The sequence below is a fragment of the Oryctolagus cuniculus genome, chromosome 10 (assembly GCF_051225735.1).
Source record: "Oryctolagus cuniculus isolate XC-2025 breed Fujian yellow rabbit chromosome 10, ASM5122573v1, whole genome shotgun sequence".
In the NCBI taxonomy this organism is placed as follows: domain Eukaryota; kingdom Metazoa; phylum Chordata; class Mammalia; order Lagomorpha; family Leporidae; genus Oryctolagus; species Oryctolagus cuniculus.
Window position 1 is genome coordinate 96,342,511 of NC_142876.1, and position 17,778 is coordinate 96,360,288.

General features: G+C 47.2%; 1 protein-coding gene across 3 annotated transcripts in view; it reads right to left on the bottom strand.

Moving 5' to 3' along the window:
- The window catches only part of CACNA2D3 (calcium voltage-gated channel auxiliary subunit alpha2delta 3), an 875,732-nt gene that overhangs the window by 168,335 nt on the left and 689,619 nt on the right, over positions 1 to 17,778 (bottom strand). For all 3 annotated transcript variants that reach the window (XM_051851529.3, XM_051851528.3, XM_089305523.1), the window contains 7 exons: positions 11,689 to 11,760; positions 11,366 to 11,427; positions 9,919 to 9,986; positions 5,377 to 5,422; positions 5,122 to 5,219; positions 2,920 to 3,013; positions 291 to 386 (listed from right to left, as the gene is read on the bottom strand). In XM_051851529.3, the coding sequence (XP_051707489.1) occupies positions 291 to 386; positions 2,920 to 3,013; positions 5,122 to 5,219; positions 5,377 to 5,422; positions 9,919 to 9,986; positions 11,366 to 11,427; positions 11,689 to 11,760 (536 nt within the window). The remainder of the gene's footprint in view (positions 1 to 290; positions 387 to 2,919; positions 3,014 to 5,121; positions 5,220 to 5,376; positions 5,423 to 9,918; positions 9,987 to 11,365; positions 11,428 to 11,688; positions 11,761 to 17,778) is intronic.

Sequence of the window (17,778 nt, forward strand, 5' to 3'; positions counted from 1 at the left end):
CTCCCGCTGGCTGCCTCCTCCCCCCGGCCCCAGTGGTCACACCACCTCCCAAGCTATGAGATGACTCACCCTGGGGCAAGAGAGGGCTCCAGCAAGGTGGACAGAGGGCAAGGGGCAGGTGAGTACTCACGCAGGGGCCCCCATGGCAGAACAGAGAAAAATCTCCAGAGGCCTGGGGAGATCCGAGCTTTGTTGCTACTCGCTGGGAACTGAGAAACCAAGCAAGCATCCCTGCGAATTTCGCTTTTCAGGAGCTCAGGGGGCCCCTGCAGAAAAGCTCTGCTACTTACTGATTGGTGAGCTGCTCAGCCCCAACAAACAGGTTGGTTCTTGAGAGGCCTGTGCGCGTGCCGAGGAAGGCGACCTCCACGCCCTTGTCAGAATTCCTGAAACAAAACGACGCACATCAGGGGATGCTTCTAGACAGTAAGCAGAGAGTGGCTTTTGCACTGCAGAACTCACCGTGATTTTATAGAGTCGCAGCTTTGAAACATGAACTTGAAAAGAAATGACAGAAACACACACATGCACACACAGCCACGCACCAAATACAGAATGCAGATTCTTATCCCTTGTAAAAGTTTTCTTGCAGGAAAATGAAGAACTCCCCACCAGTAAAAGCAGCTGAGAAAAATGCACTTCCAACCATGAACACATCTGTATTTTCAGGTTCTGGGTGCAAGTTCAGAGAGTATGGGCTAAGAACAAGATGGACTTGGAAGAAAGGAAGAAAACCCTTAGGGCTAGCTTTTTGTGTGCATGCTGCCAAATAGCTGTTCTTAGTCCTGTCTACTATCTAGGAGGCCATGCATAGGAACCATAAAAACAACCTTAGCCACAAACAACTTATGTGAAAATTCATTCATTGTTGTCCCACTTCAGTGGCAAATTTTAGATTTTCAAGTATGTTTTTCAGGAGATTTACAATATTTCTCCTTCAAAAAAGGATATATGTGTGTGTGTGTGTGTGTGTGTGTGTGTGGAACAATTGGAACAATGCTAGGAACAATTTGGTCAGAAGCACTATCCATGTCATCCTCAACCAAAGATCGTTCGGTTATTTGATGTTTGGTGTAGTCAAAGAAGTCAGCACAAATCAGCATCAAGCATTTGTGTCTCCTTGGAGCCTACACCAAGTTGGAAAGCCAGGATGTCCAGTCAGTTCCTAATAGAGGCTACGAAGTGAGCTACCACCTCAAGAAACTTTGAGTATGTCTGAGGAATGAACCAGCAATCTTTGACAAAGATTTTGGATTTCCTGAGAGACTAACCAAAACATTTCCACATCAACTAGAGAAAGAATTTCAGAAAAGGCTTTGAATCTTTCTTGACCTCCCAAGGAGTAAGAACCATGTAGGTAAGGATTCCAAGGATACCTTCAAAATACAAGGAAAACAGCAGTCTCTCTTTGGAGTTCTTGACTCGCGTGTTAGTTTGTCCACATAGCAAGTCCAGTGGAGACACTTAGAGCTACTTTAAGCTTATAATCTCTAGAAGATGCTCTGGCCATCCCTTCAGCAAACATGCTCCTGTTTCAGCATTTTCTGCCCCCAGCAAACAGCACCATTCTCCCAGGTACTACTGATGTAAATTCGGGATGGCTCAGCTTCCCGGCCCCCACAAACCCATCAGCAAGTCCAGAGGTCCTTCCTGCTGAAGCAGGCCACCAGAGGACCTCTTCTCTCCATGCCCCTTGTCCAGGGGGCACTGCAGGAGCCTTCACTACTGTCCTACCCCATCACACTGCGTTCTCCACACAGCAACAGAGATCCTTTCCTACAAACGCCGACCTAACCATATCCCTCCCTTCCTAAAATGCTCTGATGATTTTGTAATACTCTGAGTATAAAATCCAAAACCCTTAACCTGACTCCTTGGGTCCTGAACTGCCTGGCCACTCTGCAGCCTTGTCTCCTGACACCTTCTAGGCTACCCTCTGTGTTTAAGCTATGGGGCGCTTCTCTAAATTTCCTGACTGGGTCAAATCACACTCTGTGCCATCTCCTTGGAATGGGTCTCAGCTCTTAGACTAGCTCCTGTCTTCCTCCTCCACTCCAGGCACTGTTACAGTTGACATGCTTTTCTTTCCGCTTTGGAGTAACTCACAATTCTTAACATGGTGTGCTATGTACCACAGGCACCACAGTCAAGGACTTCATTTGTTTGGGTCACCTCCATTTCACCAACACCTGGCTGAGTAGCTGGCACACAGCAGACACAGAATCAATACTTATGAATGAATGAATGCAAATGGAAAGTAAATGGGTGATAGATGGGAGAAAAGGCAAGATAAAACAAGAGGAGAAATTAATGAAGAAAAGAACAGCAGAGAGGACTAAATAAAGGATAAGGAAGAAGGAATGATTTCTTATTTTGGATCTTGAATGGCCTATTTAAAAATAGTAGTGAACAATATTATCAGTAAGCTGCTAAGGCAGTTCTCACTACCAACTCCCCCTCCCGTATCCCCATCCCCCACTTCGGAAATAAAACCACTGGGTTACATCTGACACCCACAGAAACAGAGCTCTCGCCCCGCCTCCCCCAGCCCCATCCTACTCGCAGCCTACCCTGGCCAGCATCCCAAGTTCCCTCAAGACCGTGAAGTGGATGGAGCTGTGGCGAGGCAGGAAACAGAATGCTCCTTCCGCCTCCCTCTCTCGGAAGTGTCACCCTACCTCGGCGTACCGAATTTCATGTAAAGTTAAAAACTCAAACAAATTAGATGTCAAACCCAGGAACTTGCCAGCCAAGCCGGAGCCGCTAATCTGCTCTAGCTCTTGTGGTTTAGAGCTTTGGGGAAAATTAAAGGACTTTAACACCAGGCTCCTAAAACACTTGAGTTCTTTAAACCATAACCATATTTTGGAGCGTTGGTGAGGAAATGGCCATGAACGGCAGACACGTGCAACCACTTACTCAGATTTGTTGAGTGCCAGGCTGGTCCAATATGCTTCAATGGGGGCGCTCACCACGGCATCAAAGAGGACTTCTTGGATCAGTTCTTTATCACCTGTTGGGAGACACAGGTAAGCAGACCGCTGTGACTGGACGCTGAACAGGGGCGTGAGCAGCGCCCCCTGGGCTCATTTTGCAGGATCTGCAGGCTACTTTCTCCCAGCAGCTGCACTTACCATTCTGACACCTGATATGCCAACAACACAGGGACCTCCAAAGCATTTGGATGGGAAAATAGTAAATCAGGAGGCTTCAATGTCTGCGACATCCGTTTTCTGCTTTCTTTCCCCGTCTTGCATAGTTCACGCCCTGGACCCACAGGCTGACTCCCTGAGCTGGACACCTCAAGAAAACCAACTCTGTGGGAAGCTAGTTCTTATCCTCCCTACCTTTGTCCTCTACCAAAGCCTGCAACTCTTCAGCACCCTGCTCACGGCTGGTAGTAAGATAGGAAAGGGAGGCCATAACGCAATGACTCTTATTCTGTGATTCCTTCCATTTAAGTATTTTTTTTAACGGGGGTGTCTGTCTCCAAAGAGACCTTGGTGGAGCCCTGTGGAAGAGGTCAAGCACTGAAGGGGAGATCCTGAGCCCAGGAGAGGCACCCTAGTTCTCCAGTCTCTCTGCAGAGGCAGGCCAGTCCTCACCAGGGCTGGGGTCCAAAAAGACAACTGAACTTTGTTAAAAAGCAAAACCTGGCTGCAACACAACTCATCATCCATGAGACGATGGATAAATTAAGATACAGTTATGTTGTGGGATTCAATACAAGCTGTAGTACAAAAGGGAGTACTTTAAAAAGTCTAAGAAAAAATAGAAAAGATAAATATTTTGGTGCAAAAAGTTTAAAAATCTATACTTAATTTTTCCATAATATCCTAATTTATAATGCATATTTGAGTCCAAACATTTTTTGAAATCGCATTTTTGCAATATGCATTTTCATACTATACATTTTATATGAGCTTTAGGAAGACTAAACGTATGTATTATATGCACATAGTATATGGATTACTATATGTAGTAGTTCACAGATCATACTATATATATAAAGTATAATATCCAAAATATGAAAATGATATTCTATATTAGTTACAAATACCTTTATATGTAGTAAGAGTATAAAGTGCAAGATGTTAATGAACTAATAAAGGATGGTCATTCTCTTTGGAAGGGAAATAGGACTGGGCAGGTGTTCACAGGGACTTCAACATAATCTGTAAAGTTCCATACCCTAAATGGGAGCTAAATCAAATATGGCAAATTATTAAGACTTGGTAAAGCTTGATGATGACTAAAATGTGTATTTTTTTGTATAATTTATATAAATAGGTCATTGAAAAAGCCAAAGAAAATGAACAATTGGATTCATACGCTGTCTATCAGGACCATGCCCTACCAGAGTAAACCCATCTCATGAAGATGCCGTTTAGTTGCCGTATGATTTCCTTTTATCTCTCACAGGATAGCTGTGGCTACTCCAACAGAAACACAGGTAAAGCACTTTTCACATCACTGAAGCAGACTTGCTTGCTAGAGCTGGGGACAGGTGCCATGCTCACATCTGCTGAATCTTCCCCTCCCCAAACCGTGGGCACTGGAACTATTCTGCACTGACACAGGGTCTGCTCCTGCCTCTGCTGTGGGTGGACATCCAGACTTGCCGCCCTGGCTCTTCGCACCACCCATCGGCCACTTCTCATGTAGCAGGCTCCCACAGAGGACCCTCACTAGGAGGAGAGGAAGTGGAACCTGCACTCCCCAAAGAGGCAACATGTCCTAGTGGTGACCCCACTCTTAGAAGACCAGAAGCCTGGGTTGTGCCTCCAGAGGAGACAAGTCCTACCTCCAGCCTTAGTTTCTCATTTGCAAAACAAGGGAGCTGCATAAGCAAGTGTTTAAAGTCCCTTCCCAGTGGTCCCTTTTCATCCCATTCAGTTGCTTGACTGCTTGATCTTGGTGGACAAATCCAGGGCAAAGGATTAAACCATGCAATTTGCAGTAACCCGGTCTACTGTTCTTAGAGAAAACAGACATTTGGCTGGATTTAATATGAGTGACAGTCTCCGTCAAAGCAAGGCTTCCCTTAAACAGAGGTGAGGCTGATCATGAGTTGCCCCACCACCACCACACATACACACACCATGCTTCAAATGTACTCACATTGCAGCAGAGGTTCTTTGCCTTTGAGGTACAGCTTAATAGCTTCTAACTGAGACAGATGCCGGTGCTCAGGGTGTAGGTCAGTGTTGCAGTAGGACCTAAGATCATGACAAAGACCAAAACAAGAGCATAGACATTTTATGGTATCTCCTTCCTTGGCCTTTAAACAGTGAAACTGATCAAGGAGCAAAAACAACCCGAAGCCAAGGAGGGTAGCAAATACCAATGCTGATACAGGGCTGTTTAAACTCTTACCATTCATCTGCCAAGGACACATCAGGGTGTTCTAGATCATGCAGGCCTGGGGATGAAGAAGAAAGTGCTAATGAGTAAACACCACTCCCCCAACCTCCTGTGTGCTTTAAGGATTCTAGAGTAGGGCTGAGGTGAGCTAAAGGTAGGCATCAACCCCAATGGGTCCTGCCTGGGAACAGGGACTCTTGACAAAGGAAACAAGTGCTCCTCCCAGGCAGAACTCTCCCCAGTTCTACCTTACTCAGCCAGCACTGCCACCTTTCCTGGTCATATACCCAAGGGAAGCCCTGAAACCCCCTGAAGATGAGCAGTGTGCTGGCAAGCCCTGGGGAGAAACTTAACAGCATGGTTAGAGGTACCCACTCTGGAGCCCCACGTAGTCCAGGCTGGGAGCTGGGCTAGGCTACCTCATTACTGTGTGATGTCAGCAGGGCACTTTCCTTTTCTGAAGGTCTGTTTCTTCATGGGCAAAACAGGAATAAGGCGAAGCCCTAACTGATGGATGGTTGTCAGAGGGAAATTATAGGTTAAACAATATGGAACTGTCAGCGCTCAACTCTTTGTGATGAGCAACAATTTCCAGTTATTACAGGACCCCAAGGAAAAACGGGGCAGGGGACTTGGAGTCTGCAGGGATCTAAAGGTATCTTTTTTTTTTTTTTTTTTTTTAACAGGATGCTCCAGGCCACTCTAACTGTATGCTAGGGTTTGGATCTTGTTTTTCTTCCAAAGATCTGTGTGCTAGAAGCTTGGTCCCCAGTGGAACTGCACTGAATAATGGTGAGTCTTCTTCCTTTTTTAATATCAGATTTTAGATTTAATTCTATTACTTTTAACATTTAATTTCAGAATAGTTTTAACTTCAAAACAAAATCGTGAGGTAATAATACAAAGAGCCCCCATATATCCTTTGTCCTGTTTTTCCTGTTAGAATCTCCTAACAGTATCTTTGTGAGAATTAATGAAGAGGCGGTGGGTCTTTAAAAGGCGGGGCCTAGTAGAAGGCGATCAGATCACCTGCGGAAGGGACTAACTTAGCCCTCCCAGGATGGGGTTAGCTCCCGGGAGAGTCGGGAGCTAACAGTGAGTCTGGCCGCTCCTCACTCTCACGCTTCCTCACTTGCACGCAAGCTCTACTGCAAGCGGCTGTCTCCTTTGTCACTCCTCCTTCGTGTGGTGAGGCAGCCAGAAGTCTGAGCAGCTGGGGCTGCCTGGGCTTGAACATTCAGCCTCTAAGACCTCCTCACTCATTAAGGTAGCCAGCCTTGAGTACTCTGCTGTCACCACACAGGCTGAGACACTCAGAAACCACTCTCTCCTCGCATCTCGGTGGGCTACAAGCAGACACACACACTTCCCCGTGGTGACTTCAGCACCAGCACATTTTAGGGAGTCAGTTTCCTGAATGCCCAATCATATCCTACTGAAACAAGGACTCCAGTTTCCTCTTCCAATACAAATGTATAAAGTAAACAGCAAAATACTAGACAAAATACTAGCAAATTAGAATGAATATCATTCCACATCCCAGTTCCTATGCCTACTGCTTGAATGATCTTGGGAATGTCAGGTCAACTCTTTGAGTTACATCAACCATGAGATGCAAGTAATATCACATAATTCACCAGCTCCCTCACATGACTAAAGGGGATACTGATTCGTCCCTAGGACAATCCATGCACCCTTTCCCCCTTTCTCCCTTCCTCTCTCCCGATATGCATTCCCTTGACCCCCTCGTCCCTTCCTTCTTTCCTTCCTCTTTTCAATATTTCCACTGAGAACCTGCCGTACCCGGCTCTATGCTGGGCCATGAGGCTGCGGCAGTGGACAAAACAGAAATCGCAGCCTTCAAGGTCTTTAATTTCTAGTGTCAGAAGAGAGGCAAGTAAACAGAGTTAAAAATAAAATATTTAGCATCTGAGTTGATAGCAAGGGCTATGATGGAAGATTCAGCACGGGACGAGATATGGAGGAGGGGGCAAGAGATGGGAGAAGAGAGAAAATTTCAATTTCAAGTGTGGTGGTCAAGAGAGCCTTCGCTGAGAAAGTAACTTGCAAGCGAAGAACTGAGGGAAGAGGGTGGAGTCAGCTAGACAACCGGGAGAGTGCTCGTGGCACAAGGAACATGAGTGCAAGGACGCACCTGCCCAGAACGTGGGGTTAAGGATGCCAAATCTGCCTATTTTTCTAGTTTCCGTTTCATTCAACTTTCACCCTTCAATACCACTTTGATTATATTTCAAAGGACCCCAAAAGGAAAATATTTTTGATTTCCTCTCTGAATTCTTAGGGCACCAATACAATTTCATTATTCTATAATTCTGTCACCTCTGCTCTTGGTCCTTCTAACAACATCACATCCATTGACAGGTACTGCTGACAAGAGTGACATAAGCCCAAATTTACCAGACAATTAATGTGTACAATGGATGTAAAAGAAACAACAAAAATGCCAAAGGGAACTCCAAAGAGAAACAATTTCAGCAGGTAGAACTTTCACCCTCAGTAGGGACATCTCAAATTCTTGAGCGAAATCTACCTGTTTGCCATCTTTGTAGTATCTGGCACTGGCAATGCTTATGGAAAATTGCTACACTCTGTAAGGAAGCATTCCTTATTGAAGATCCTGTGGCTGTGCAGTTGTCATCCCTGGAGAAGGCCTTCCCTCTCCAGGAACAACAGTCATGCCAGGGCTTTAGAGCTGACAAGACCCTCGACTTACCAGCCTGAGGGGAAGCAGCCTTCCCAGCTCCTATTACTCAGCGAAGTTGGCAGGAGCATAAGGCCTTTTATGTACAAAGGACCAACAGTGAGAGGAAGATCTGACCTCATTTGTGTGGATAACCAGACACTCTCCCCCTTGCTGAGGATTCAAACAAATTTCTTGCATGGTGGTTATAGTTAGCTCTGAAATTCTCTCTATATGACTGCTTGGTTTAACAGCTGTGAACCATACAGGAAGAAGACAGTGACCCAAGAAAATGATCCAAAAGACAATGCAAAACAACTGTGTGTGTGTGTGCGGGTGTGTATGTGTATCTGTGTGTGTAAAAGGGGGGGAGAGCACAAGAGGACAAAAGGAGAGGGAGAAGGACGGTGGGACAGTAGGGTGGACAGGGAGGGACAGGCCCCTGTCTTGAGGATTGACGAAGGCAACGGACACCTAAGGCAAGCAACCCATGACTCAACTCCCCTCCCACTGTTCTGACCACGAGTGGTTTCCTCAGCTTGATCTCAAATGCTTAGACATGGCTTCTCTGACCTCACAGGCAGCAATAGCCACAGAGCCACACTTGGCCCATAGGACTAGGAAAACAGTCCAGAAATTAACACAGGATCTCTGAGAACACATTTTGTAGAGTAACCAGCCCTGGTCATAAAGTTGCCTGTCTTCTCCTGTGTGTCTCCGGAAGAGAGAACACACGATTGACCCTGTGGCGGGCACACTTTGAGCTCCGCAGATTCCATAGTAAACCCCTCTCCTCTCATTTCTGTCCCATGAGATGTTACAGGCACTTGGAGAATAAAATCCAACATCTGTGAAACAATGTAGGGGACAATCACCAGTAAACCAGATGGCCCTCTGTGGAACTTGGTGTCTTAGGGACCATCAATCTCTGCTACGTCATCTGAGCAAGCCATGGGTGGTCCAGTTTCTGGAAGTCACCACATTCATTTGTAACCGGTTCTAAACAATTAAAACTTGGCTTGTAACTGACCTTCCTGCACTCGGCCGTCATTTCTGGGTTTACGCAGGAAGAGTAATGTTCTGGTCTAACTCCTTCTCCAGGGAGATGAAAAACCAAACGCCCAGGAGAGTAAGTGACCTGCTCAAGCCCACTGTGGGAGCGGAGCCCTCCAGAAACTATGCCCACCCCTCCTTGGGTGCTCGTGACACTAGGGAAAGGAATTTCTCTCTGCTTCTATTGGGAGAGGAAGACAGGATGTGTGTGACAGCAATTTTAAAGTTTAAATCGAAGCAGCAACAGCCACTGTGCACCTGTGCTTTATGAAGACAAGAGGGCCTGGGAGCCTCAAGGTGCTCCTTTCTCCTTCCAAACTCCGTAAATCACGTAAATGGTCGCAGCGCCCTGTGGGCTAGGGCTGCCAGGAAACACAAGTGAAATTTGTGGCTCAACTCTGTAGGAGACTGAGGCTTCTGTATCTGTGTTTTCATTTGTTTCCCCTGGGCTTGAGTTTTTACATTAAATTGTGTTTTTCCTGGCACTGATTTTTATGTACGAGAACAATACAGTTGGCAAATGATTCCACTGACTTGCCACAACAACTCTGTGGATGAAAGCAGAATACAAATAAATTGAGTCTCCACAGAGGGCCACCCCTGATTAAGGTCCCTGTCGTTCTGCAACCTGGGCAAACTGGCAAGAAGGGTCACATCCAGTGGGCAATTACTTGAGTCCAGTACCCAAGTGACCAGGTAGCCATCTGCATGTGTCAGTGAGCTCTTGAGTTAGCCCAGTAGCTGGCTCCAGAGCTTTCTCCCCACGCCACACGACACGCTGAGCCAAGGCACCGCCTTACCTTCCTCGATGGTCACATTCCCCCGGAAAAAGTACTTCCCGTGGCCTCTGGAAAGCGCCACACCTAAACTGTGTGGAGAAACAAAGCAGACCTTGAGACCCATGGCGTCCACTGGAATAGACTTGTGGGCGAATGATTTTCTGGTTTTTTTTTTTTTTCATTTTCCATTTTCGCATTTCCATTTCATGTTCTGTAAACAATTTTTCTAACAGTTTACTTTCAAAACCCCACTGATTATAGTGGGTGTTGGTTTTTCTTAGGTTCATGCAGCTGCTTCAAAGTAGTTTCTGATTGGAAATGCCAGCAGCAATTGGCCGATTGTGTGTGTTTTTGAGAGTTGTGGCAAATAGCACACACTTTCAGCAAAGCCCTTCTCTCGGACGCTCTCCCAAAGGGCCGTGCACCCTGCTCCTGCCTACTGCCTTCTGCACCGTAGCCCAGCATTCAGCCCAAGATAGGTCTTTCTAGACCCTCATGTTTGGGAGTGAGGAAAACATGATCCCTTCTCCAGGCAAACACAGAAACTTCCACTGCCACTTGAGTGCAGCCACATGACTGTGTTGTGCACTCCCTTGCCCAATCCTCTCGTTGGTCTAATAGGTTTTCCATACTCTCACTGGATTGATTTAAGCTCCTTTCTGCTTTTGCCTAATGTAGGAGATGATGTTTTAAAAACATCGTCTCTTCATTTGGCAAACCCTCCCAGCAGCTCATGTGTTTCTGGATTGTTCCTTGTTCCAATGGAATCCGCTTGGCAGCATTTGGCAGTGATGCTAGAATTTATGTTTCAGATTCATCTGTAGGCAGTCAACTCTTTCTCTCCTCACTTCTCTAGGAGCAAGACACCAGTTCAGGAATACGAAGAAGACTTACTGAAATAGGTTTGAACAAAGCGGTAACATAATGACACTAAGAGTGGCAGGAAACTTCACAATGCTGCATACGCATCCGACAGCAAGCAATGAGGATAATCATTTTTTCAGGACTGTGACAAAGAGAAACCAGCAATTCAACGGCAGACAGACACAGAAGCACAACAGGTAGGGATGGACCGGCTACCTCCAAGTTGGAAGAATCGCTTCTGGGCATGGAAATAAAATGCAAAATAGGAGGCAAGAGGCAGCAGGCTAGATGGTTAAGGACCCCAGTAACTCTCTGAATGCCTCTTTGCCCTTGCTGGGAACCCCCAAAGTTAATCTGCTCAAAACTGAGAGGCAAAGCCATGACAAAAGGAGTGAGTCCTACCAGGTGAGCCTGAACCATCTTCCCCATTGTGGAGTGGGGGAAAAAAAAGCAGCAGTGGAAAAAGCCCCTGACTTAGTCTGTCCAGCCTTTCAGCAGGGCGTTTGGTTATCTTCAGAGGGTGGGCTCTGAGCGTGTCAGCGGGTTTTGTGCAAACACCACAGATGGGCCTGATGGAATGGTCATGTATCATGATCAGCTGTACCTGAACGGAGTACCCTTGATGTCTGTATAATAGTAGTCATTTGTCATCACCAAAACCCGTTTCTAGATGGAAGGGGGAAAAAAAAGTTGTAGAGAAAAGAAAACACGGTTAGTCTGTGAGGTGAAGTTTTCAGAAATAAATAAAAATAAATGGACACACTCTGATCAGGTTAATAGTACTGCATGAATCTTGTTTGAGATAAGTAAAGACAAGAGAAAAATGATCTCAGCGAAAGATATTTATTCCAGATAGAGCTTTCAAAGCTAATTTTTCACCGTGGTTTGTTTTAAATTAGGCGGCAAGAATGTTTGAGAAAAATGTACCCCTTTGTCCACCGTCTTCTTCACCTCCATGGAAAACTTGCCCGTCTTTCGGTTCACCATGGCGTTCCGCAACTGAAATGATAAGAGACAACGGGTGGGTTGGTTCTTCCCTGGGTCGTTGTGCGTGTGGCTCCTCCAAAGCACAGAGAGAAGGCCGCTCTGGCCGCGGAGCCTCGGGTGTGCTTTGTAAGGAGTCTACGTCCCACACCCACACCCAGCGTCCTCGCTGCCCACGACAAACGCATGCTTCCGACTTCACTCAGGTGTGCCTGTGTCAGCTCCAGAGTAGCACCAACCAGGCAGGCCTGCACGAGGTGGAAGAATCCCCAAATCCCCGCCGTCCACTAAAACACTCGAGCAGCAAGATGGTCTCCAAGGACGAGTCAGGTTTTGGAAAGGAGGACTGATTTGTCATAAAGAAATCATTTTTCAAAACATAATCAAGTTAAAGACATTTTCCTACACGGTAGTTCAGAAAAAAAAAAAAAAAGCCTGCCATTTGGAAGACACGGGTTCATTTTTTTTTTTTTTTTTTAATAGCATGAGTCACCTTTGAATGCTCTCTGAGAAATCTGGGCCAATTAATGGCCTTGCTGACTGCGCTGGCCAGGGGCGACCCCGTATCTGATGCCTGGAGGTTCCTATGCACTCTTCAGTGGGAACCAGGAGCCTGGCTCTCCGCCCCCACCCCAGGCTGACCTCATCTAATGACTTGTGGCCCTTCCAGGAGTTCAGCGGAGGACAGCAGACGCGGCGATGACAGATGTGCAGCCACGGGCACTAACGGGACTCAACAGACAAGGCCATTTAGTGGCATAGAAGCAACTGTGGACACGCCACAGCCCATCAGGAGAGGCTCCTTCCCCTCCCTGTGCCTTGCTTTTTATCCCTTGCTCCTCATTTCCCCTTTTGAGAGGCCAGAGTAAGGCCTGGCCGAAAGAGACTGCAGTGCTCACAAGCAACCTAAATTGGACTCGGGGCTGCTTAGATTTGGGTCTGCATTCCCATCTTCTGTGAGGGAGAGCGTACAAGCATGATTTTTAGCTGGAGGCTTGTATAAAATAAAACGTATATTTTACCCTAGATATTTTTTAACAACACATAATGGGCATTTCTGGAAATATTTTCCCATTTTAACTTCTTGTGGTTTTGGATGGGGAGAGCTGGTCCTAATTAAGTCTCCTTTCTAACTTTTAAGAACGGCTCGATTTATCTTTAACATGGTTTTCATTTTTCTTCTTTCTGGTGCCTGCCTAAAGCCATTTGGGACATTCCCCTCTCACATTGCCCAGGCAAGCTACAGATTAGGTAAGCCTTGCCATGTCTGCGTGCCACCCTACCCCCAGCTCCCAGTAGCAGAGAACAGCACCCGGCCTGGGAGCACCAGGGCCAAGGTCAGCATTGTCTTCTGCACACAAAGGCCTTGATGGTTAGTCTGGTCTGGTCCTTTTCTTCAGTGATCATGAAAAGAGGTTATACTTCGAGGCCACACTCCTACTATCGCGGCAAGACAGCACTGCAGCTAAGAAACTGGCATCGTGGTGCGGTAGGTGAAGTTGCAACCTGCGACACCAGCATCCTATATGAGCACCGGTTCAGGTCCTGGATGTTCCACTATTGATGCAGCTCCCTGCTAATGTGCATGGGAAAGCAGCAGAAGATGGCCCAAGTGCTTGCATCCCTGCCATCCCTGTGGGACACCAGGATGGGGTTCTTGGCTCCTGGCTTCAGCATGGCCCAGCCTCGGCTGTTGTGGCTATTTGGGGGAATGAATCAGCAGTGATTAGAAGATGTCTCTCTGTCTCTCTCTCTCTCTCTCCTTACCCCCCATCTGTAACTCTGCCTTTTAAGTAAATAAAATAAATCTTTAAAAAAAGAAAAGAAGCCCCAGTGGACACTGGTTCTTATAAAACAAAAACAAAAAGAAGACCTTTGAGCCAGAGTATTATGATCCTAGGCAAATCACCCACTTTCTCTGTGCCTCAAGTTCCTGTTCTGCAAAATGGACCTATTAACAGCAATCATCTTTTTTTTTTTAATTATTTTTGACAGGCAGAGTGGACAGTGAGAGAGAGAGACAGAGCCAGGTACTTCTCCTGGTCTCCCATGGGGTGCAGGGCCCAAGCACCTGGGCCATCCTCCACTGCACTCCCGGGCCACAGCAGAGAACTGGCCTGGAAGAGGGGCAACCGGGACAGAATCCGGCGCCCCAACCGGGACTAGAACCTGGTGTGCCGCCGCCGCTAGGTGGAGGATTAGCCTATTGAGCCACAGCGCCGGCCAACAGCAATCATCTTGTAAGGCTCTCATGTGGTTTAGATGACTCAGAAATGAGATGAGCAGCTGGTAGGTGCTAAGCCCTTGGTGGACATTAGGTATCATATGTGTTACCTGACGCTCCTGGCGTCAGCATCACCATTGTCACCACTCTCAGCAGCATCAAGAGAATCTTCATTGTCATAATCATCTTTCTCACGTTCACTGAGAGTCAGATACCTTTCAATAGCTTAAGGAACTGGGAGTGAAACTCAAATGTGCTTACTACAAATGCCCACACTCCAAATCAATTTGTTTTAAACTAGGAGCCACATAAGAAATATATTTTACTCTGATGAAGCCCTCTGTAACCCATTTTAGTGGGTTCTACCACTTCTAGTTGCTGCTCATGAGTCCTAAATGGATTTTATGACCTTTCCCCCAACTACCTGGGTTGAAAACTGCCTCTCTCTCTCTTTTTTTTAAAGATCTATTTTATTTACTTGAAAGGAAGAGTTACTGGGCAGGTGGAGGGAGGAGGGGAAGAAAGACAGAGATCGTCCATCTGCTGGTGCACTCCCCAAATGGCTTCAACAGCCAGGGCTGGGCCAGGTCAAAGACAAGAGCCAGGAGCTTCTTCCAGGTCTCCCACGTGGGGTCCAAGCACTTGGGCCATCTTCTACTGCTTTCCCAGGCCATCAGCAGGGAGCTGGACTGGTAGTGAAGCAGCTGGAACTCCAACTGGTACCCACACACAGGCAGTGGCTTAACCCACTATGCCATGCAATGCCAGCCCCAAGGGAATTGCCTCACTTAACCACCTGTGTGTGGACACAGACAGAAAAGGATGCAGTCCAAGTCAAGGGAGGTGACCCAGGATATCAAGGTTCAAGTTTGGCTACTGACACAAACCAGCTGTCCCGTGACCTCTCTGTGTCTCAACGACTTCATTTTTCTTTTACTCTGTCAAGAGTGTCCCTGAGTGAGGACTCCCAGAACCCAGGGATCCTGTCTGGTGCTGTTAAAAAAAAAAAAGTGGCTAGAAGATTTTTATGTTGCTTAAATAATACTGAAAGATACTGTTTACTGCATTCCTACAATGTGTGAGGCACAAGTTTTAAAACCTACCATTATTATAGACCCCTTTCTACATGTGGGGAAACTGAGGCATGGGTTAAGGGAACTGTCTCAGGTTACATAGCCTCTCTGCCTCTTGAGCTCATATTCTTAACCTCTGCTTCCCAAGTCAGGAGAGAAAGCACTTGGATGAAATTAAAGTCTGTACAGTGTTGATATAAAATTATATACTGTCATTCCTAGATTTCTTTTTTTAATCAAGAAACAAGTCTTAAAAAGTGACCATGTTAGGGTGGGTGCTTTGGTGTAGCAGGCTAAGCCTCTGCCTGTGACGCTGGCATCTCATATGGGTGCCAGTTCTAGCCCAGGCTGTTCCTCTTCCAATCCAGCTCCCTGTTAATGACCTGGAAAAGCAGTAGAAGATGGCTGAAGCCCTTGGGCCCCTGCACAAGCATGGGAGACCCTCAAAGAAGCTCCTAGCTCCTGGCTTGGGATCAGCACATCTCTGGCCATTGTGGCCTTTTGAGGAGTGGACCAGTGGATGGAAGACCTTTCTGTCTCTCCATCTTTTTCTCTGTAACCATGCCTCTAAAATAAATTTTAAAATCTTAAAAAAAAAAATAAAGTGACCATGCCAGTCTGAAGTTTTTTTAAATAATTTTCTTTACTCAAACTTTTCTTTTTTAATTTTTTAAAATTTTTATTTATTTGACAGGTAGAGTTGTAGACAGAGATAAAGGTCTTTCCTCCGTTGGTTCACTCCCTAAATGGCCGCTACGGCCGGCACTGCGCCTATCCAAAGCCAGGAGCCAGGTGCTTCTTCCTGGTCTCCTATGCAGGTGCAAGCACTTGGGCCATCCTCCAGTGCCCTCCCGGGCCACAGCAGAGAGCTGGCCTGGAAGAGGAGCAACTGGGACTAAACCCGGTGCTCACATGGGATGCCGGTGCTGCAAGCAGAGGATTAACCAAGTGAGCCACGGCGCCAGCCCCAGTCTGAAGTTTTAATCTTGCATAGTCTCTTCCGTTAGTCTAAGCCCTGTGATCCTGGAGTGATGGGAAGGTGCTCGTGCCCTTCCTGCCAGGAGGGAAAGGGGTTTGCTGATTTTCTAACAGAATGCTCCAAGATGCAAGCACAGCATTGTGAGGCTGCAGCATTCCGGAAATGTCTGTTTCATTCTGAGGAGGCGGAGGCCCTAGAAGAGAAGCAATGCACCCAGAATCATTAAGTCAGGGGTGCCCTGAGGTTCCGAGATGGCAGAGGGACTGAGAACCAGTCCAAAGAGACGGGTATAACAGCGTTCTCAGTCCCCCTGGAGCACAGGAAGGCACCGTTCTGAGTGGTCCCAAGGGCTTTTGAACCAGCCACTACCTGCACTGACAACAGGGAGCAACTAGGAAATTGCAAAAAGCCTGGCATAGGAAAACCTCCAAACAAGCTTCGGTATGCCAGTATGTTAGAGTGTATGGTCATGAAAAATCACATGTGCAGAGTGTATCTTAACACACAAAGGAAGGCAAATTAAGAACCTCAATGAGACATACGCAGTACCTTTCTTTTGTCCCTATTGGATACTAAGTATCTGCAACTGTGCTAACACAGAGGGCATTAAAGCAGCTGTCAGCACCGTCCTCAATAAATCATGGGACCCTGTTGAACTGCGTATCAGAATATGGCTGCAGTAGTCAGCTTCCCTGGTCTCCGGGGCCTGAGCTGCCCATTCAGATGCATTTCCCCAGAGCCCCTGGCAATCCCTCTTTTATGGAATGCTGAAGCCACGCTGCCCTTCCATCACGAGCCTGCTGCTCTTATCTCCCACGCAAAGCCCTCTAGGGAAGCCTGCCTGAGAAACTTAGTGGCCACCATAGGTTGTGGTGGAATTATGGATTGACGGCTCAGCCTCCTAATGCAACCTGGGTGTCCACATCGGAACACGAATCTCACCTTTCCCAGTACACAGGTGCCATGTACTTCCAAACCCTTTAATGACACGTGAGCCTGGCCAGGCCAGCAGATCAAATGGGATAAGATGCAGTGGACCAACACGCCAGTCATTCCCAAACAAGCTTCAATCAGCATTTGAAAACAGACTGGGGCACATAGCACCTAGCAACAAAATCTCACTCCCTCTCCTTCCCTCACCCCTACAGCAGCCTGGGCTCTCAGGGTGGGCTGTGCTTGCCTCAGGGGTCCAGAGCTCAAGCATGCGCTGGACAGATCCTGCAGAGGGTTTAAAGAAGAAAAGTTAAATGGTCAAAGATCTGGGAAATACAAGGTTCCTAGGGCTTTGGGAAGAAAGGACTCAAGGGACTTTTCCACGAGAGTCATTATGGGTTAACGAGAAACGTGAGGTGACGGGGGCAGTAGGAAAAAGGCTTACGCTGCACCAGGAGACCTCGCAGAGATTCAAGGAAGAGTCTGTGGTGCAGGATTTGCAACAAGAGCAGGTGAGCAATCACTCTGGTTTGCAAAGCACTCATTTTCTCTGCACCTCTCAGAGAAGAACTGTTTTACCATGGGCGATGATAGAGATCCTCGGCCGGCGCCGCGGCTCACTAGGCTAATCCTCTGCCTTGCGGCGCCGGCACACCGGGTTCTAGTCCCGGTCGGGGCGCCGGATTCAGTCCTGGTTGCCCCTCTTCCAGGCCAGCTCTCTGCTGTGGCCCGGGAGTGCAGTGGAGGATGGCCCAGGTGCTTGGGCCCTGCACCCCATGGGGGACCAGGAGAAGTACCTGGCTCCTGCCATCGGATCAGCGCGG